The sequence below is a fragment of the Ornithodoros turicata genome, chromosome 1, assembly GCF_037126465.1.
Source record: "Ornithodoros turicata isolate Travis chromosome 1, ASM3712646v1, whole genome shotgun sequence".
In the NCBI taxonomy this organism is placed as follows: domain Eukaryota; kingdom Metazoa; phylum Arthropoda; class Arachnida; order Ixodida; family Argasidae; genus Ornithodoros; species Ornithodoros turicata.
The window spans coordinates 5,348,646-5,369,736 of NC_088201.1; the positions used below are offsets into that span (position 1 = coordinate 5,348,646).

A 21,091-nucleotide genomic window follows, 5' to 3' on the forward strand; every position below is an offset into this window, starting at 1 on the left:
CAAAGCGCCCGCAGTAATCCGGAGACTTTGGATGGAGAGAGAGGAAATCGGATGGAAAACAAAGAAATGAAAGCGATTGCTGCATCTTGGAGGTACCCGAGATGCGCAGCGGACGTGCTGAGCGTCCAATGCCTAGCGTTCTCCAGTACCCATAGTGGCTGCATTGGCACTTTGCGTATTTTTGTTTTACGTTAAGTGGCGGTGGTGATGCAAAACTGGAGGACCGTAAAACACGGGGCCCTACGTATGTGACAACAGAGACAGTGCTAGTTATGTACCAGAATTTTAAACAGAACAAATATCACCACTGGCCTCCCCAGAGCCACCGCACTTGGAAGGTCAGAGATGCTCGGCTTCTACGGTCTCGATCCCCACTGCGCACTATCAACAACGGCAAAAACTTTTCTACCCCCCCCCCTCCCCACATATTACTAGAAAGAGAAGCACACAGACAAATTAAAACCAAAATCAATTTGGCAGCTTTTATCCGGGTCACAACTCTCAGGAGAAGGAACCATTAGGATTCAACACGACTATTTCGGGTCAACCAGGCCCCCGCAGTCATGACGGCCCAATAAACTCCCGTTACTTGCATGACCACAATGTGCGTAGAAGCGTGGCCACCGTGCGGGGCCATGCCCATTCTGTGTCCGCAGAGTCCAACAGATAGTTTGTCAACCATTATATATATATATGTATATATATATATAAAACACGGCGTACAGAGGGCTGCAGTCATGTTGGGACCTTTGTTCATTGTTACGAGGCAGGCACTGCAACTCAATATTTGCGAAGAACTGGACCAAAAAGTGATCTAACAGTTTGGTAAAATCCATGTGTGGGGGAAAAAAAAAACATGCACACACATACACACGCATGCACTTGTACATCAATAATCAACTTGAGCATCCTATAACAATTCGTTTACTACCTACTAAATAAAAACGCACGAGTCTGCACCCCCCTACAGTTCGAGAAACCCCCCCCCCCCCCCCCGCCATCACATTGTTCCCACTGATTTGCCGAGAACTATTTTGGACAGCCACAAGCTTTCATGCAGTGATGATAGGAACATCTACGGAGGACTAGCCATGCTTCCTTACAAACCTACACCCCAATCAGGGCATCACCCAAACCAAGGCGCTATATTACAATTTAAAACTTATTTGGCCGCTAGAACTTGTGCGCTAGGACTTATTCATCAGCTAGCACAGCCACCATTGTCACCAGACCCCCTCCTCCCCTATGTTCTCAACCTGAAAAGTGGTCCATCGTTCTTAACACCCACAAACAGCAGAAGTTCTCCCACGTCCAAAAAATTCGGCAGTTGTTCGCTCCATTGTGCCCTCGAGTTGAAAAAAAAAAAAAGAAAAAAGTTAAAAAAAAAATAACTTGCACAATATTTGGTTCAATCTTTATACCAACTAACAGTGATGAGGGTTAAAAAGTCAACAGAATCCAGAAAAGCTGCCCCCTCTGCCCTGTGTGCAGACAGGATATCGTGCAGAGACGCTGCACAGCTGCAACACCACCCTGTGGGGGGGGGGAAAAAAACTGTCCACGTCGGCCCTCTTCCCGCAATGCAGTCCGTGGTGCACCTCGCACGGCGGTCCCTTGAGCAAAGGCCCAGATCGTGCCGACATGTCCGTCCCACATAATACTGGCCGTACAAAAAACCACCCGTATGTTACAGAAGGAGGGGGGCGGGGGGGGGGAGGCGTCAAACTGTTAAAAGGAGGGGGGGGATAAAGCTATGTACATTTTTACAAGTTCGGCCAGGGTTAACGACACGGGGGACCACAAGGCACAGACACAAGCAACGGAATGATGGCACGACCAGCTGGCTACAGCTTCTCCTGGAAGATGTACAGGTTGTTGGTGGCCGCCACTGCAATGATGTTCTCCAGCGGGTGCCACGCCGTGTGCAGGATTTTACGGTTGAAGTCTAGACAGTCGACGCTGATTTCCTCCTTCTTGCGTTTGCCGCCCGTGCAGACCTGCGAGCGATACGGTTGGACACGTTCAGTAGCGAAACAGAAGGTATACCCCCCCGAGCCACCAAAAAAATTCCAAGAAGCAGCGCAAAGTTTTAGGGAGCAATATGAAAGTGTCTTCTAGAGCACTTTACCATCCGGCACACCTCTAGCAAATCTTGTACGGCATTTTGTGAGCAGATGTGCAGCGAAGTAGCGTTCCTTTTACAGGAGACTACACTGTAAGTAACTAGCACCCTCCGCAATTAAAATTTACAGCATTACGAGGATGCTGAACACGCACAGAAACTAATGGGTTAAAGAAGCACATCAGAAGTCATTTTAACACACTGTTTTAACACGTACACTCGTAGACACAGTACGTATTCACCATATTCGAGCAGAAAACGCTCAAAACGTAGGAAACGCATGAGGTATTCTGCACTGTTTACGTTTCTGGGCCGCGCACGTGGGGCGGTCGGCGCCTCATCCAATAGGAGCACGCCATGCCTGCGTCATTACCTCGCGTTCTTCTCGCCCGGAATTTTTTGGTAATTAGCCGTCTTGTAGTTGCATACTCTTTTGGAGAGGGTGTCCACCCAGCCGGAGAGCTCAACTGCAAAAACAGCAGCTATGCTCCTCTCATAGTTTTTTTTAAATAAAAATTATGATAAAGAAAAAAAACGTCCCGCATAAATGTTCACCAACAGCATTTACGTTTTGCATATCGAGTCTCTGAATACGAAATATCAAATTTGTGGTTAGCCCAGAGTGACCATTATAAAGGACTACAAATTTTTTAAGATACTGTACATCAAAAACCGAAGTACTCCGAATTTTTTGCAGTGACACACCCAATCAGGTAGCTGAGGTTGACCACTTGATTAGGTAATATCAGAGCAAATTATTTTGTCGGCGTACCGAAAAACACAAAGAATAAGGTATCAGAAAAGCAAAGGACTGGCCACTCCTAGCATTATCTCCCAGCAACAGCCCGGGCGTGCACAACTCAACAATGCAGGGTGGTTGTAGTCTGCAAATCGCAGGCAACTTTGACAACGATGGAGCAACAGTGTTGCCAAGCAGGAGCCAGCACATATTTTTCAGGATTAGATACATTTTGTTGAACCTCCATGCCACACAGGGCAACAATATTTAGTGAGACCACAATGGGAGACGGCACAATGTGCGACGGTACAAATGGGAGAGAAGGAAAACGTGGACCGGTCAGATTGGTCCCAATTCCTCTGCCCATCTGATGCAAGAATGAAACCTTGTTGCCAAAAGGTGGATTTCCAGAGATTTTTTCCTTGCAGAAAATGAGACTCCTATGCATGGACAAAAAAAGGTACACCTTACACATAGGGTTGGCACCAGGCCGGTATTATACCGGCACGACCGGTTGGCGGTAGGAGGGTGATACCGGCAGCCTTTTGCCGGTATTTGTGACTCAAGACCTTTCATATGGGCTTTTCCCTTCAACATTCCACTACAGCTTGAATAAATCTGGAGCATAGACCCCAACTCCACAGTCACCACTTATTTCCTTAGTTATTCATTATTATTATTACACACAGGAACATCTCTCTGTTTTCTGTGTGTGCTCTTCCACCTCTCACCCACTTCCCTTCCCTCTATTTCACCTCCTCTCCCTGAGCCAGTATTTTTCACTACGAAAGGTGGCAACCCTACTTACACACTAAGTAGAGAGAGAGAGACAGGTTGCCAGACAGTTTCATCACGGTTGCAACAGCAATGAGAAGACGACGAAAGGAAAGTGACCTCAACCGCAAGAGTTCAGGTTGAGGGTGAGGTCAGTTCCAATATTCATCTTTCTGTGGCCAGAGCAGCATTTCATCTACAAACCCAACTGCCCACTTTAGATCTTGACTGTGAGGATCATGTTAACGCAAAATAACTTCTTCAGCTCCAACTGAGTAACGCCCATGGATTGCTCCAGGGGAGACCTTCCAAGTCCCTTTGAGAAGCGATATGCCCGAAAGTGACAAACCTTGCGTGCCTTGAGAACCGTCCGTGGCTTGGCAATTTCTCGAGAGGCTTCCAGTGTCACGTCCCTTTTGGCCGCCCGGTCAAATACCCGGAAGAAATTATTGTACGACCCAGTCATGATGGCACTGCAAACAAATCGGGTTGCTTTCATTTCGAACAAAGTTACCACCGGGAACAACCTCCCACCTGTCTGAGCCGTTCCAGCAGCACTCAAACTTGTCGAAAATACAGTCGTTCTCGTAGAGGCTGCACAGCTTGGAACGGAGGTACTCGTGGACATTGTAACACTCCACTGGCTTGCTGTCCATGTTTAGGTCCCACACTTTGACGGACAGGTAATCACGAGAGATCATGTACCTGCCGCTGTTGCTGAACTTGACGTCCGAGATGCTCGATATGATCTCGGAAAAGAAGCTGCGGTTCGTCGGATCTTCTGGCTCTTCAAACACTGTGCGGGGAGGAACACGCAATATTATTATTATTTTATGTTTTCACTTTTCTTGGTGAAAGCGAGGATCAGATGCAAAAGGGGGAAATCCCCAACAAAGTCACCTGACCCTCTACAGCAGTTGCATGGTGGTACTTCCAGATAGGTATGACAAACGACAAATTACAAACAGCAATCAGGCAACAAGGTACCAATAAGATGCAAAAACAAAGAGGCAATACCTAAACTAGTCAATACCTGGCAAACATAATACGATGAAGCGATACCAATTATGATCAAGCAACAAGATAGCAATAAGATGCAAACACATTACACAAAAAAGAGCGTTCCAATCTAGTCAATATCAGGCAGCATATCATGAGCAAGCATTGCCTCAATTAACTTTTCTTTCATATTCCTTACACCATAGAGACGGCACGAAAGATGCTGTGCTACCCCTATAAATATAAATTTGTTAGGTGCATACGAGTTTTTTTTTTTTTTTTTCAATTCGATACAGATTTTTTATAGAAAGCTATGAGAGCAGCGTAAATACAGTTTTTTGCAAGTGGGTTATATGGCCAGGTGCACCTTCTCTCAAAGAGAGGATTTAACTAAGCTGTATGACAAATTACCTAAAATTAATGAACTCTAAAAAAAGGGGGCTCCCGGGCAAAAGTGAGATTGCAGAATGTGACAAACCAAACTGAAAGTCATCCTAATTTTTAAAAATCCTGAAATGAGCATGTGCATGGAATTATCCATTGCCAAATTTTGCCGTGCAGATGATGAGCTGAAAGGAAGGCGGGAAGGGCGCCCTACGGGGCGTTGGGGATGACTGGAGTAGTTGCTCATCCCCGGGCCAGATCAGCTGTTTTGCTGCCCAGATGAGCCGCCAACAGAAAAGGTCACGCAATCCTGAGGTTTTGGCTCATTTGCATAGCAAGGTTCTACAGTGGATATTTCAATGCACTTGCTTGTTCCACGATTTTTAAAAGATGAAATGGCTATCAGCAAGGATTGTCTCACTTTGATTGAAAGCCGCTAATTAAAGAGTTGAAGAATATGAGGTAATTAGTCACTCCGCCTAGCCGTATAGCTCAACTGCAAAGGCTGCATCTGTACTACTCTCGCAGCTTTTTTTAAATAAAAAATTAAAGAATAATGATAATAAAAAAAGCTCTACATACAGCCGTAAACTGATTTTTCAGGCTCCAAAAATTCTGACTTTTGAAGGACCCCTTCTGTAGAAGTCTTCTCACATTTATTTATCATAGAGCACACACGCACTGACAGATTTTGAGGCCTCTGGCTGCTTTGGAAAACACGGTCAGACTGATCGATAATTCAGACATATTGTTATGGCTCCTACAAAAAATTTGGTCACTAACTGTACCCCAAAAAGCAAGTTATGATAGCAACATGAAACCGAATTATAGAAAAGTTATCAAAATACAACGGCAATAGAGTTCTGTACAAACGCGATTTTACGTAGAAACAAAACCAATGGAAACGAATATCGACAAATTGATGCTTTGAGAGTGAAACCACCTTTTAACTCATTTCTGAAGGTATCCAATTTGAATAAACTAGCACGTGGCTTGGAAGCTGTACCTCATGGTTCAACAGCAGCATCCGTTTCTCCAACCATACTTAGCAGAGGGACTGTGTTACGACACCATTACGTTATACGTCATAGTATACCTCTCATGCGACTACACTCCACCCTGCTAACCACAAATGGCAGCTTGTGTAAGAGGGTATCGCTCAACGTCGATTTACTCACGGACGTCACACTACAGAGGCGAAAAAGGCGAGACTGCCACCGCGATACGGGCCTGGGAAAATTTGGTTGCGCTCGCTGCCATTACACTACTGAGAAAATTACCGACTCGGCAAATACGAAAATTACAGGTACCGTACAGACAGTACTCACACAGTACAAAAACTTGGGAATAAGAAAGGAACCAGTGACCGATGTCGCGGCGGCAAATCTGCTAGCGAATAAATCTTATCGGAGAAGAGCCAACGCGAGGCAAGAAAGCTCACACTTTGCGTGCTGGTCACACAGAGCTGCTGCACGCATATCACATAGCCGGATAGTGCCTTTGCTGCTGCTGTAAACGAAAGTATGGCACTGAGATGGATGGAACTCTGCTGCTGTTATCACTTCTGTCAATTCTTCCATGTTAGTTGGCTTGATATCGACAATATCTGAAGCCTAATTAAGAAAATGTCACACCCAACCTGCCGGTTTCGTACGGACATCAACGCCGGAAATAAACTGCACAAAAAGTACGGAACACACACACACACAAACAAACTGTGAACACGGATTAATATTCCCGATATTAACGCCGTCGCATTCGACCTTGGAGGTGACGCCACGTTATTTGTGGCACCAGACGACAGACAGCCGCACACGTAATACCCACATCCTTGTCACAATCAATAACATCAATAACAGCACCAATTTAGTGTCCCAGATATTGCTGTCAATAATGATATTCATGGTGCCGTCACCAGCAATGCCAACGGCACCATCAAAGGCAATATCGACAGCACTATTCACAGTATCACAGACTGTACTATCGAGGGCGTGCCCACTACCTTTGGTGGCACTATTCAAGCTAGCGCTATATAGTGTGCCATAATTACAGTACCAGCAATCCTATGTGTAGTAACCATGCCATGTGCAAAAGTACCAACACTACTGCAGAATAGTACATATATACGACATCCCCTTTGTCGTCACTAATTATAATACTTTCAACGAGTGAAATATGAGTATACTGATGGCACAATCTAGAGCAACGTTGATTGTGCCTTGAATACTTTTCCCATTACAAAACTCTAGTTACCCATTGTCCAACTAGTACATGATTGTGTCATCAACAGACACATTGATGGCACAATCCTGAGCAACGCTGATTGTGCCCCGAATACTTCTCCCATTACAAAACTCTAGTTACCCATTGTCCAACTAGTACATGATTGTGTCATCAACAGACACATTGATGGCACAATCCTGAGCAACGTTGATTGTGCCCCGAATATTTTTCCCATTACAAAACTCTAGTTACCCATTGTCCAACTAGTAAATGATTGTGTCATCAACAGACACATTGATGGCACAATCCAGCATTCAGAGAACTACCACTATTTCTACAAAGAGCTCCGAAAGAGACAAAAAAAAAGGATACTGAAGCTTTGATCAGTAATCTCCAGGTGCCAGAGGTTGATGCGTAGGTCATCAGCAGAAAGGTACGTCTCCTGGTCACTGTTGACTGAAATGGAGTTGATGTGATAGGTGTGTGCGTTGGCAAAGATGCGCCTTGGGCTGGCCTCGACGAGCAGCTCCATGGGCTGCACCGTGGGCACCCGCAGCGTCGTCACGGGGGCCTCTTTGGCACTGTAGCCGTCGATGCGCTTGTCGCGCTCGGACACCTTCCACAGTTTGATCGTCTTGTCATTGGTGGACAAGAGAAAATGGGCTTGGTTCTTGCGCCGCAGCCACCGGATCTTGTTGATTTTCTCCTCGATCTCCAAGCTCTTTAGGTAGTCGAACTCTGGTTCGTGGCTTTGAAATGTGCTGTATACATTGTACTCTCCCCTACGCGGCTGACTTTGTTTCGACTGCAATAGGAGGCATCGGTTACGCGCAAACTTTGAGCGTGGTCGCGGTAACTCACCGTTGGATCCCTTTGAAAAATAACGACCCGGCCTCCCTTGTCTCCCGTAGCCAAGAGGTCGCCGTCGTGGTTGAATTCCACACACGATATTATGTCAGCTGAAACCAAAAACGTACAACGTTCTTGGACAAACTCAGCAGCACTTACTGTAAAGGTCGACTACTTAGAACAATGATAACAATGTAACCTTCACAAGTATACTGCATTACTTAAGAGGAAACGTTGTCCTGGATCTTTCCTTCGTGCTATTTATGTTTAGTAACCTAGCAGCACACGACGAGAGAACGCTCTTATCTAAAAACGGCAGACGACTTCTGCTTGAAATGCAAATAGATAGCTTTGACAAGACATTCACTGGACTTTTTTCCAAGACCTAGGCCTACCGATGTATACAAAATCCATCACTCACCTTCCGTTACATCATCGTCTAAAGTTCCTTTTACCTGAGAGAAGCACCACTGAATTTCTCCATTTCCTGAAATTGCGTACGTCATTTTTTTTACAAGAACACAGCGCGATTTTGATTCATGCCGGGCACCAAAGCGGCAACCATTATATCCGATCTATGCGCTAAAACTTTAGAGTAGCAATTTTGGGGTTTACCTGCCATTCTAGCGGCAATGAAACGCACAGAAGGTCCGTTTTGTCCTTTCGGAAACTATCTAGCAGTAGCTGGTGGCTCTATATGTGTAAGTTTCATTCGATGGCATTAGATTTACAATTCAATAGCAGAAAAGGACACCAAGATGGCGCACTCTCCGTCAAAAGCTCCATCATGACGTCACACGCGCAGGCGACCATGGGAATCCGGCATTTTTTAAAATGCCAAGTGGCGGAGAGCCGACAGGCAGATTTGTTCATCTTCTGGGCCCAGAAGAGGAACAGACTCTGTTCGAAAATGTCGGCAGTTTACTGGGTTTTCTGCCCTTCAACGGCATTTTTGGGGGGCACTCGCGTCTTGTGTGCCAGTATCGGTAAGATGCGTTCCTACGCGTGTACACACTTCGAGAAGACTAAACGACTAAACATTTATGCAAACTTTGTACAACAAAGTAATAAAGTTCGTTGCCGTGCGACACAGTGTCAGTGGTCGTGCAGTATACCTTGATTAGTGGCATCACGGGATTGGAGCAGCTGCATGTCATACACAGATTATGTCTGATTGATCACACGCTGTCGTCTGTCCGTACGACGGTTTGTATAAACGGCTCCGGGGACTGTTTGCTCGGGTGGCCTCAGTATTTCTGCTGCTAACGCACGTGGTAGCTGATAATGTTATCTTTTAGTGTTTCATCAGTTTCATCTTCCCTTAGTTTTCCTTCTGTGAAATGCAGTGGCGCCTTCTTCTGGCAATTTTTTTTTATATAAAAAAAATTAAAATTCGTCGTACTGTTCTAACTGGACCAGGGGTGTTCCCAGGATTTTCATCTTGGGGTGGGGGAGAGCGGGATGCACATACCTCGTCTTTTTGCATTTCTGGCAGGTGCCTTTGGGGGAGGGGGAGGGTGCAAGATTTTGGGGGACATTATAGTGGTGTGTGATGAGGGTCCCTTAAAGGTTACAATTATACGACGAAGCAGCAGCAATGTGACATTTCGACAGGTCATTTCATTTCTCCGATGCATTTGGTTTTATCCAGTTGCTGGACAGAATTACAACGCATCGACATATTTCTTTTTAAGGCGGGGGGGGGGGGGGGCGGTACAGAAACTGAATGACCTGTCAAAATGTTACACTGAGCACTCCTGCTTCGTTGTATATTTGTAACCTTCAAAACAACTACGGCATGAACCTTACATTATAACGTGTCTTGAGGGAAATGCCTCTTGGGCACGAGCGACTGCAAGTGCCGTTGACTTTCTCGAGGGCGGCGCAGCGTCCTGAATTCAGGGGGACTCCAGATCTCAACCGGCGCCCCATTCCATCCCCCCCCACCACCACCACCACCACCACCACCACCACCACCACCACCACCACCAATTCAGGCCGGTAACATGTCTGAGCATTGGCATATGAAACTTTCCGAGACATTCGCCACGGCCTTCGCTCGCTTTGCGGTTATTGCCCCCCCCCCAATAAAAAAATAAAAAAATAAAATAAAAGAAGAAGGAAGATTTGGCCGAGCTAAGGTTCCACAGAAAAAGAAAAACAGTCAGGTTAAGGTATATTCGATGTGCGCGCTAGGCAGTACGAAAAAAAAAAAAAAAAGAGAGAGCATAAAACAAAGTTAGAAGCCAAGTGAAAAGCGAGATAAAATGTATTTGATGTGGTAACCACAAAAAAAACACCTTGACGTCAGAGGAATATGGCAGTGATGAGCAAAGTACCCAAAATTGTACTTAAAGGAAAGTACAAAGTATACCTGGTGTCAGTGGTACTCTAAGTATACAGTACAATACTGGGGATTGTATTTTAAAGAACTTATCGAGTACATTGCAACTGAGTTAGGGCAGTAAATCTAGGCAAAAGTTGGAACATGTTGAACAGGGAAAACTTGCAAGTTGCAGTACGAAGGGAATTGCCTCAGGACAGGAGCCGCCGATATTTCGAACAAAAGATTGTTCTTCTTCAAGTTGCAATGTTATTTTTATTTATTTCATTTATTTATTCCCTATGAGCGCCGCGAATCAACTGCTAGTTGCAATGTACGTACATGTACAAAACGAGACTATGTATTGCGTCTCTTTCTTAGTTCACCTTCCCCCCCCCCCCCCCCCCCCGCACCTTTTTTTTTTTTTTTTTCTAATTTGCAACGTTAGTTTGCACAGTGCCACCGTTTGGTGGTGACAAAATTTGATCAAGTACTCATGTCTTGATTGGCTATAAATGCTAGTTGCAAATGCTGGGGATTTTCCTGGGTTTTCCTCGGACGCTTTCAGACATATATCGGCACAGTTCCCTTAGAAGTCGGCCCAGGACGCACATTTCCCCCAGGGCGTAAGTCGTGACGTTGCCCACCTCTGTGAGGCCGACAATGGCGAGCCCTTTTACCGTCACCACCATCCAGGGCCGGTGCTAGGGGTGTGCGGGGCCTGAGGCAACGGCACATCGCGGGGCCTGTTTCACACGATTAAGTGTATACTTAATATATATGTATTAAAAAAAAAGTAATCCCTGGTTGACGGGTGCGTGCACGGAGCCTAAGGCGGTCGCCTTACTCGCCCCCCCCCCCCCCTCTCCGGCCCTGCCACCACCACAAATGCTAGTTCTGAAGCGCAGCTAGTTATAGTACTTGCGCATGAATATGAACTGTATAACGGAAGGCAAAATTTCCGTTCACAACTGCTCAGGCACCCAGCTGTGCTAGTGGAAAGCGTTTTTTTATTTCCTGATTTATTAAATGCTTGCACCTCTCGGTATATACTATGAAAAAGGAGGACAGCGATCCATTTTCTTGTTCAAAAATACTGCTTCTAGAAACAACATTTAATTACTTGATATTTTCCATTTTTTTTGTCTTTCCATTTCCAGTTGGGTACTTGATCGGAAAGAACTTGAAACAGGTGCGGTTCCAGACCAGTTGAGGGGTTTCATTGTCGAAGCGCGTAATTGGGGAGGGCAGAGGAGGAAAAATATATTTTTTTAAATTCTTAACTAACTTTTTTCTAGGAGGAAAACTATTACGATCCGCCTGGATCCGCCACTGGCTTGAAGTACAGTATAAAGTGCACAAATGGAAATTTACTCAAAGTAAAGTACAAAGTGCCCATCACTGGAGTATGGTCACACAAATATTCACTATTTTATTTAACCTCAGTGTTGTGTGTGTTGAATAAGAAGATATGATACAATCTAGGCAGAGCCGTTTATAGGGCTCGGCTATAAATGGCTCTGAATCTAGGGGGGGGGGGGGGGGGGGGGGCTCCCACACATTGGCAGAAGACTACGTGTCCACGTTGTACATAATAAGCATTCAGTCAGGGGCAGGGGCGGATCCAGTCCGTCGTTTGGTGGGGGTGGGGGGCAGTTACTGAATTGAAACCTTTGCCTTGGTTGAAGCGCGTAACTGGGGAGGGGACAGAAATGTTTCCGCCACTGGTCAGGGTCAAAATAAAATGTCATGCTTTGGGCATTTTTGTGTCTGTTATATACTTACGACAGTTTTCGGGTATGAACGCCATCGTTTATTTTTGCTTTTTGTTCACACCTGTTTCCTTTCATTTTTTGTTCAACACACGGAAAGCACGAAATACTAACACTACAGTCAATGCTACTCAAAAAGCAAATCCAAACGCCGCTGAAAAGCGAAACAAACAAGCGACCTTGGGCACGTGAACAACGTAGCGGTGTCCTTTACACCTGTTTTCACTCCGCGCCTTGTTCCGAGCATGCGCTGGTGACGTCAAAGCATCTAAAGAACTGCTTTGCACTTGAACGACTAGAATTCTGTACTGTTAACATTCTATTCACTCAACTCACAAATAACTTATCCAGGTTTCATAGTAATACATCGTATTGACTGTTTACGTTGCTACTCTGCTGTCAATAAATGTCGTTGCAGAAGCTTTAAACGTTTAAACGCATCGGAAGGAAGTGTGCAACACCTGTGAGAGCACCGTGCGACTCCGGAAGTAAAAACGGGAATGGGCTCACGGTCGTTGGCGTCACTGGCGAGATGACGTCACGTGATAGGGTGGCCATCTCTCTCATGTCGTAACTTAGCGCTTGGAACCGAGAAGTTGGTACGTCGGCTCCGAGTTGAAGCTCGCCCAGTGACCCGGCGTGACCAGGTGGTATACGACTCCGTCCAAGCACCATGAACATGCCATGGAAGATCAGGGAGATTGTGGACAAGGCGTAAGTGGGCTCCTGATGGTTGGTAGGCCTAGGCATTTCCTGGGGTCCCGTTGCGGCCGCCTACCTGCCAAAGGTTGTTCTCTAACGCGGTGTCTCTTGGCGCAGCACAAACATGGTGATGAATTACACGGAGATGGAGGCCAAAGTGCGGGAGGCGACCAACGACCAGGCTTGGGGACCACCCGGACAGTTGATGCAAGAGATAGCACAGGCGACCTTCTCCTACGACAACTTTCCAGAGGTTATGGGTATGCTCTGGAAGCGAATCTTACAAGACAACAAGCGCAACTACAGGAGGCCCTATAAAGGTCTCCTGCTGCTCGATTACCTGGTGCGCAACGGCTCCGAGCGTGTGGTCACTTCGTCGCGAGAACACATCTACGACTTGCGGAGCCTCGAGAATTACACGTGTATCGACGAGCTAGGCAAAGACCAGGGACTGAACGTACGGCAAAAAGTGCGCGACCTCATCGACTTTATTCAGGATGACGATCGGCTACGCGAAGAGCGTAAAAAGGCCAAGAAAGCGAAGGACAAATACATCGGCCTGTCGGGAGAGTCGTTAGGTTTTAGGTAAGTGCACTCACCTTCCTGTTGGCCCAATTCCTCCGTTCATTGCGTTCAATTCATGCAGTCGGTATGCCGATCGGAAGAAAGGTGACATGGATGATTTTGAGTTGGGCAGTGGTACGGGATCGCGATTTAGCAGACGGCGATCCAGTTTCGAGGACTCGCCCGAGAACAGGTGAGTCGACGCTCGTGGAATATATATGGGCAGGATTCGCTACAGCACGACTTCTAATAGCAACGACGAGGGCGATTCGGATAGGGCGCCTTATAAGGATGAACCCAAGAGTACGTGGAAGGCAACTTCGAAGAAGATCGACCTGGGAGCAGCTGCCAATTTTGGCAAGGAGGTGAGCTTCTTTATGTGATTTAGTTTATAGTGCTGACTGACTGAGGTAGAGTATGCGAAGGTGAGATGCTCTCATACACATACATTGAAGAAGTGATTCAGTTTCAGTAAGAGGAGAGTCTTTTCTTCTTTTAATGGCCAGAGTTCTTGCGAACTGGGTTTGAGCTATTGTTTGATTATTGTTTTTATGCATTGTTCAAACGTAAACAGCTGTGATCTTCTTGCAATTTCTCGAGCTTCATGAAGTTTGTTATGGACGAAAATATAACGCCCTGTGTCCAGATATTTCAACCAGCACTTTATGAAGGAATACAATTGCTGTTGTACCTGCTTTGTTGTTAGGGGGTGTGTTCTCTGTTTTCTGTATTATATTGTGACGAAGACGAAAACTCATTACGGTGTTACTTGTATCATTAATGTGTTGTGTTTTATGGCCAGTTTAAATAATGTGCTGTTTTTAGCGTAATAATTTATTCTTAATTTACCACAAGTACCTTTTCAACCACTGTTTTGGCACACTATGGCCATTAAAACCCGAATCATCATCATCATCATCATTAATGTGTTTTGTTCTTTCGAGTATTATGTCATATCATGTATCAGTTGATAGTCTGTAAACATGTCTTCATTCGGGTAAGACACGTTGTCTCTTACTTGCAAAATAGCATCCGCAAGCACATATGCATTTGTTTCTTAGTTTTTGTAGATGTTGAAACGACAAAAACAGCAACAAGTGGACCATCCCCAAACAATTTTAACGAGTGACATGCATTCGTGCAGATTCTGCACTTCACCGAGTGGCAAACATTAAACTTGCAGCGATTCTGCTGTGTGTTTGATGCGTGCTTACAGTGAAGGACTAACGTAGACAATGAGAAGCATTCTGGCACTTAGATACGATTACTGCACAACATTCACAGGAGCTGCTTATCTCCATTTACAGGGAGCTGTGAACCCTGTGATAAGACTCCAGCATTGAAAGATAATATGTCTTGTGTGGCATAACCATTGTCTTCCACATTTGGGTGGATGGGATCGCGGCGGTGTTTGCAGAGCACGCAGGGATTTGCCTGCTGTTGGGCTTTGCCTTAATTTTAGCCTACTTAATAATAGTTTAGAGTTTGTTATTGTTTTAGAAATCTTCATGCATGTTTGAGGCTTCCTTTTTTTTTGCTCCTTTTCTTTCTTTCTTCTTTTTGCACTTGACGTTGATGTTGTTTTACGAATAATTGTGCAATGTGTTGCCAGCGAGACGTTTCAGATCACGTTTACAGGCAGTGCGGATGTGGAGAAAAAAAAAACATTTCCGTATTTGTTGCCAACATATAGAGCATAAATACTGTAAAAATTCATACGGATCAACACATATGCCAGTGCGATGTGTGGAAAGAAAAAAATATGCACGCTCTATCTGACAGCCCCTGGCAGCTACGAAGAAATACGTAATAATATATACATACATGAAGAAAAACATACTTAGAAGCATCATGTATACAAAGAATAAGTGACTGCATAGCATAGATAGCTATGTCTTAATCCTTCCTTTATTGATCATCTATATAGGATAGGTATCTCCTGACAGTGAGCTGAAAGTTATTGGGTCCTGCAACCGAGCCCGGTAACGAGTTCCACTTGAGTGTGCCATGATGTCCCAAAAGTATATTTTCATATACATTTGTAAGCAACTGGGTTTTGAAATGATGTGATAGTATTGTTTGACTAGTGCGGGTAACTGAAGTGAATTATACGCCAACAACAAGTTCCTTGTTGAAAGTGCACTTTTGGACAAGCCAAAGGCATCTTTCCTAACAGGGTTGGTCAAATGGTAGGATTTTTGAAGTTTTGAACAACACAGAACTTGTCTGTCTGGGATGTGAATTTGGCAAGATACAGAGAGCGTGCTTTTGCAGTTTCCAAGGGTGCTAGATATGTTCTAAAGCGATAATACTAATAAGTATTATATATTCTAATGATAAAAGCTCTAATTGCTAGGTAGGTCTTATGAGTATTACCCCACGATTTTAAACAATATACCAGATGACATTGCACAAGGGAAAAATATACTGATCACATTACGGATAATAGGAACAACCCTCTTGCCGAAAGTAGAACACCGCATGCATGCAAGAGTTTAGCAGAATGAAGATGCCATTGCAAAAATGTGATGCTGTCTACACGCCCTATCTCTGTATAGCTTATCTACATTGCAAAATTATTCGAATAGAAGATTTTATGATATGATAGAAAAAACAAAACAAAAAAACAGATAATTTGTTTTTGTAAGATTTAATGTTAGAACATCCGCTTTTAACCATCTCAATAGCCGAGAAGTACCTTGAGTTATCTTGGACTGAATGTTTTTAGTACAAGTATCTGTAAAAAAATAATGCAGCAGCATCTGCATACAGTTGTTTATGTACAACAGAAAGAAGATAAGCCCCAGTACAGATCCCTGTGGGGCCCCCTTGTGTACCTGTAACACGGCCAACTCCGATTCATTTATGTTGACTACTTGTGCCCTGTTTGCTAAGTAATTTCCACGATTTCTTAAATAAAAATGTCACAAGTTCCTGTACCACATGCTTTTGCAATATCCGGAAAAAGACCGACACAAATTTTTGCCGTTCAAATAAAATTCAACTAAAAAGCTGTTAAAATTTTGCCATTATCTAAAGCAGAGTTAGTAATCTGTGCTGCAGATACAACTTTTGTTGCAGTCGACTTGGACTCCCGAAAACCATGTTGATTGCTACTGATTAATTTGTTATCCTCCAGAAATTTTCTAAGTCTTGCAGTTTTTAGCTTTTCAAAATACAATATTCAGGGCACTAAGTGTAGGAACAGGGTGATAACCAGGGTGATAGGTTGATAACCTTATCGAACACCCTTGTCACAATCACCCTTGTGCACTGGTACAACTACCAATCATGAGTATGACTGGATAAGTTGCTCGAGCCAATGGTGCTGTTGAATAGGTTGACCAATACAGGACATAGAAAACCAATATTATCTTTCATAACATTCATGGTTAGATTGTCATTATAATTCTTCTCAATATTTATCACTTCGCTGTCTGTACCAACATGTAATGAAAATGTCTTGGGTATGTTGGCTTTTACGTAATGTAAAGGCTCGTCGTGACTAACAATTTTGTTTGCCAGTAATGGCCCAAAACACTGGTGAAGAATTTGTTAAAATTGTTACATAATGTGTCGACCCCATCGTTAACAATAGGTAGGATATGTGTCTGTACATTTTTTACCAAGGATTGCTTTGACAATCTGCCAGGTCTTGTGAGGATCCGTAGAATTCTGAATTATCATACTGTGATATTCTAACTTTTGATCTTGTACAAGTTGAATTGAATAGTTACAGTAGTATTAGTTGAAATGATTTCTGTAATATAAATTACGTTTCTCTTTTGACACCAAACATATGACATCAAAAATATGACACCAAACATTGGTGTCATAAACAACGTAAACCGATGTTGTTTATGACACCAATAATTCTATTTCAAAGTTGTTAAAATCTCGTCTGTCATCCATGGACATACTGGACTGTCATATTGACCTGCTTGGACCTGAAAGCTAGATTCACTTAAAGCTCTTTGTATTTTTTAATATTCGCACATTTTTCGTTAACTTTTGTGTGGATTGCGAGCTCTCATATGTATTTAGTGAAGAGTTGCAGAAACTTTGCATAATCTATGCATCTTGTATAACTTTTAGTTGGCTAGTAACACATTCACTGTCTGAAAGTGGAATTGATAATTTTAGTGGAAAGTGGTCCATAATGTATTTGTTCTATTACTTAAGCATTTAACTCCACCTCTGTATTTATAATACGATCAAGCAGCATGGCGGCATCATGTGTCGCTCGTGTTGGTTTGGTTGTTGCTTACTAAGTTTCTAAAGGAACATGAACTTGAGAGACACTTTTATGTGGGGTACTGAGTACTAAGAGTACCGGTTGCAGAGCCCTCAAAGAAGTCCTTCGAAAGCATCAGGAGGTGACCTCCTGTGCGATACGACGGACATATCTAATAAGGAGAAGTGGCCGAGCAATGGCACAACCTCCGGCGACACATCTCTTGCAGCCAACGAGGACTTTGCGGACTTCAGCGACTTTCAAGGGGCTGCTACCAATGCCGTGACAGCGACTGCTAGGTAGGTATCCGAGTTACTGGCCTTTATCTGCTGCTGAGTCACACGATGCAAGTTACAAGAGTAACCATACTTCATCAAAATGGTTCAGTGGAACTACGCACATGGCTGGCTCTTGTCTGCTAGTGCACACCTATCCTGTCATAGTGATGTAGTGTAAGTTGTCAAAACTACTCACTGGAAGTAACGACATGCATTGCAACTGCAGCGCATAATAAAAGTCACAGGGAGCTCTGTTGTATCCAACACAGTCCTTTTTTTTTTTTTATTTCAAGTTACATGTCAAACTATCATGAAAAATAATTCACAAAATTAGTTACAGTTGGTTACAACTAAAAAAAAGGGGGTCTTCGAGTACCTCTTTCTTATTCAGTTACCGGCAATCTTTTGGCACAAAATGGTGCACACGAAAAATTTGAGCTCTCTAATGCGTCATGTGTAGGTAATTCTTACATCCCATCCACCTTGCAGACACAAAAGGCATGGTTGTTCTTGGAACTACTGTAAATGAATTTCTGATCCATTGGCTAGTCTTGGCTTCTTCATTCGCTTTTCAATTCCCCACTACTTCAAAGTTTGTGCATCACCTCCTCCATTGTCGGCCATCCTTGGGCTTGTGGGATCTTGCATTTTGCATTAATCGTCAAATGTCTTCCGTTTGCAAAATTCTTGAAGGCAGGGTCGTCAGTACTGGAGGTGGGGTAGCATTCACTCATTCTATGAAAGTGTTCACAGAGTGCTTGCGTGATGTCAAGACCTGCTTCCACTCTTTCTTCTCTCCCCCTCGTACAGCCACGACGATTTCTCCGACTTCGCCTCGTTCCGCACGGCAGCTTCGAGCCCCGACTTACTGGACACCCCCCTGCAGTCGCCTGCCCCCGCGAGGCTACCTCAAAGCCCGCTGGAAGCAACAGGGAATCTCCTAGGCCCACCCGTATCCCAGCTTCTCACAATGCCCCCTCAGCAACACGTGGGCCCCCCGGGCATGCTACAGCGACCGATGCCGCACGGGCTGTTTCCCATGCAGAACACCTTGATGCAAAGTCCCACCATGCCAAACCCTCTAATGCAGAGCTCCCTAGTACAGAGCCCTTCGATGCAGCACGTGACGATGCAGAGTCCAACGTTTCCTCCGACGAACCCGGGAATGATGTCCTCTCCGCTCACGCCCACGACCCCAGTTCTCATGCCGCAGTCCACGCCACAGTCCCTGTTCGGCTGCCCCACTTCGCCCATGGCGGCCGACGGCGGAGGCGCGAACAACACGTGGAGCAACACGGGCAGCATCAACATTAGCGTGGACAATCTGAGCCTGGCCAACAAGTACGCCAAGGCGCAGGCCCCCTCGATGAACCAGCTGGCGGGAAGACCAACCTGGCCCCACTGATACACCGACGGAGAGGTTATCGAGCATTCCACGGGTGGGGCAGAGCGGCCGCGTCTTCCACTCTACCTATCCACATAACCTAGGCAGCCCGAGCAAAAAAAAAAAAAAAATTTTTTTCTAACTGCAAGGGTGGTGACCTAACCAATGAGAAAGGCTGCTCGTACCTGTGGCTGTTGACGGGAAATCCGTCTTTTTAATAAAGGAACACAATGGCTTCACTGTTCAGTGCTGCGTGTAATAGTCATGAAAGTCCAGCAGGGGTCGCTTTGTGTACACGCTCGTTCGCTTGCAACAACATGGGGGGGGGGGGTGCATGATTGGCGTGTTGTACTTTTCCCCCGTTGTCTGTTTCCGAGATGACCTGTGTCTTGTTGATCTGTTGTTCGCTAAAGAAAATTATTATTTTTTTCTAAATGGGTTCTCCTTCGTTTGTGACGCAGTTTTGTCTGTGCCATCAGTATGCGCGTCCAGTGCACTCTGTAAGTCGTAAATTGTAGAGACGGATGCGTGAAACAGTTCTACGTGGGGCGAGATCATGCCGGTTCACTTATGCTGAGTGTTTCATTTCATGCAAACTTTTTTTCCTTCGTATTCTACAAAATGAGTATGAAATATGAGGAATGATGTATAAAGAACACGAGCCGTGATTACAACTTGTACAATTTCTGGCTGCATAGCAGCGATCCACATACTGGCGGAACACACAAAACTGAGCCCCGCTGGCGTCACAAAGTGATGAAACCAACCCATAACATAGATTTATATGTACATACTACACCTTGTGCATGTTTTGAGGTTACCTTAAAGGTATTGTCTGTGATTGGGTCAGGTATCGCCACCTTTGTTTCACGTCGTGTTTGTCGAATAGGGTGTTGCCTTTGAAAGGAAAGCCTGTCTCTACGTACTTGTATTTTTATACTTTTTATGCATGTAATGGCTGTCATTGGTTTTTGCTTTGCTTAATTTTTTGCTCGGTTGAGACTGCTCTTAATTCTTTGTTATGCCTTTTTTTTATTCGTGGGTACTGTTTATGTGAACAAGGATTATCTTGCCCAATAAATTTTTCTGGGCTGTCATAGGTCTCTGTTGTGCCGCTGTACGCTAGCAGTAGTGAATGTGGTGGTAGGTGGCTTGGCTTTGGGTTCCCTAGCATGCAGAACAACTGCCAAGCTTTGACAGCGGGCTATTCGCTGCGAGATCGACCTATGGGGGGCGACACTCACCATTCTAGTGTGGATAACTGGCCATGGGCCGATGTTCGGAGTTGATGGTTCTTTTCCGTAACCCTTGTGTATATTCACCGGAAGATCACTTGTGCCACGATGGTACGATACTGTTCGGTTCCCCAATGCTCCACCTACTGCACTGAACGCAGAATAAGCGTGTAAAAGCAGACGACGCGTCCACACTGCGGTAGTTCTCAGTTCTCCGCAGCGCGCCGACACCGTTCGATCTCGGAGCGAATAATGCATGCTCTCATGGGTTGATGATGATGGTTTGACAAGTCTGTACAAACAAACTACCATGCAGTTGTTCACTGATTTCTAAGAAATGGAGGCAAGCAGTGGTTTACCTAGAATTTCGTCCTCAGGAAAGTGTATCTACATGCTTTTGACAAAATATTGTGCAATCAGACAAAATTTTAGGGGGTATGCCCAGATTTTTTTTTTTTTGGGGGGGGGGGGGGAGGGGGTTCGGATAAATCACTGTAGGCAAGCATTTG

At 44.8% G+C, this 21,091-nt stretch overlaps 2 protein-coding genes across 3 annotated transcripts; one reads left to right on the forward strand and one right to left on the reverse strand.

Moving 5' to 3' along the window:
• Positions 1–1,402: 1,402 nt before the first annotated feature.
• LOC135377369 (protein phosphatase PP2A 55 kDa regulatory subunit-like) lies at positions 1,403–9,335 on the reverse strand. Of its 2 annotated transcripts, none has more exons than XM_064609728.1 (8): positions 9,206–9,335; positions 8,512–8,577; positions 8,103–8,200; positions 7,614–8,046; positions 6,460–6,624; positions 4,170–4,431; positions 3,985–4,108; positions 1,403–1,997 (listed from the first exon to the last, which is right to left on the reverse strand). In XM_064609728.1, exons 1-8 carry the CDS (start codon positions 9,240–9,242, stop codon positions 1,845–1,847), a joined length of 1,338 nt encoding a protein of 445 aa, XP_064465798.1. In that variant the 5' UTR covers positions 9,243–9,335; the 3' UTR covers positions 1,403–1,844. The 2 variants fall into 2 exon arrangements, with proteins under 2 accessions (XP_064465798.1, XP_064465799.1); XM_064609729.1 differs by lacking the exon at positions 9,206–9,335 and adding an exon at positions 8,706–8,903.
• A 3,371-nt stretch (positions 9,336–12,706) lies between these two features.
• Positions 12,707–20,444, forward strand: LOC135377370 (clathrin interactor 1-like). The gene is made up of 6 exons (XM_064609730.1): positions 12,707–12,899; positions 13,005–13,472; positions 13,534–13,644; positions 13,705–13,816; positions 17,794–17,984; positions 18,774–20,444. Exons 1-6 carry the CDS (start codon positions 12,859–12,861, stop codon positions 19,366–19,368), a joined length of 1,518 nt encoding a protein of 505 aa, XP_064465800.1. The 5' UTR covers positions 12,707–12,858; the 3' UTR covers positions 19,369–20,444.
• The last annotated feature ends 647 nt before the right edge of the window (positions 20,445–21,091 follow it).

Coding starts and splice junctions, on each gene's coding strand:
- LOC135377370 (XM_064609730.1), top strand. CDS start 12,859: ATGAACATGCCATGGAAGATCAGGGAGATTGTGGACAAGGC. Junction 12,900..13,004: donor AGGGAGATTGTGGACAAGGC/GTAAGTGGGCTC, acceptor CTCTTGGCGCAG/CACAAACATGGTGATGAATT. Junction 17,985..18,773: donor GCCGTGACAGCGACTGCTAG/GTAGGTATCCGA, acceptor CCCCTCGTACAG/CCACGACGATTTCTCCGACT.
- LOC135377369 (XM_064609728.1), bottom strand. CDS start 9,242: ATGCAGCTGCTCCAATCCCGTGATGCCACTAATCAAG. Junction 8,047..8,102: donor TTTTTCAAAGGGATCCAACG/GTGAGTTACCGC, acceptor CTCCTATTGCAG/TCGAAACAAAGTCAGCCGCG. Junction 4,432..6,459: donor GTGTGACCAGCACGCAAAGT/GTGAGCTTTCTT, acceptor CTCCCCGCACAG/TGTTTGAAGAGCCAGAAGAT.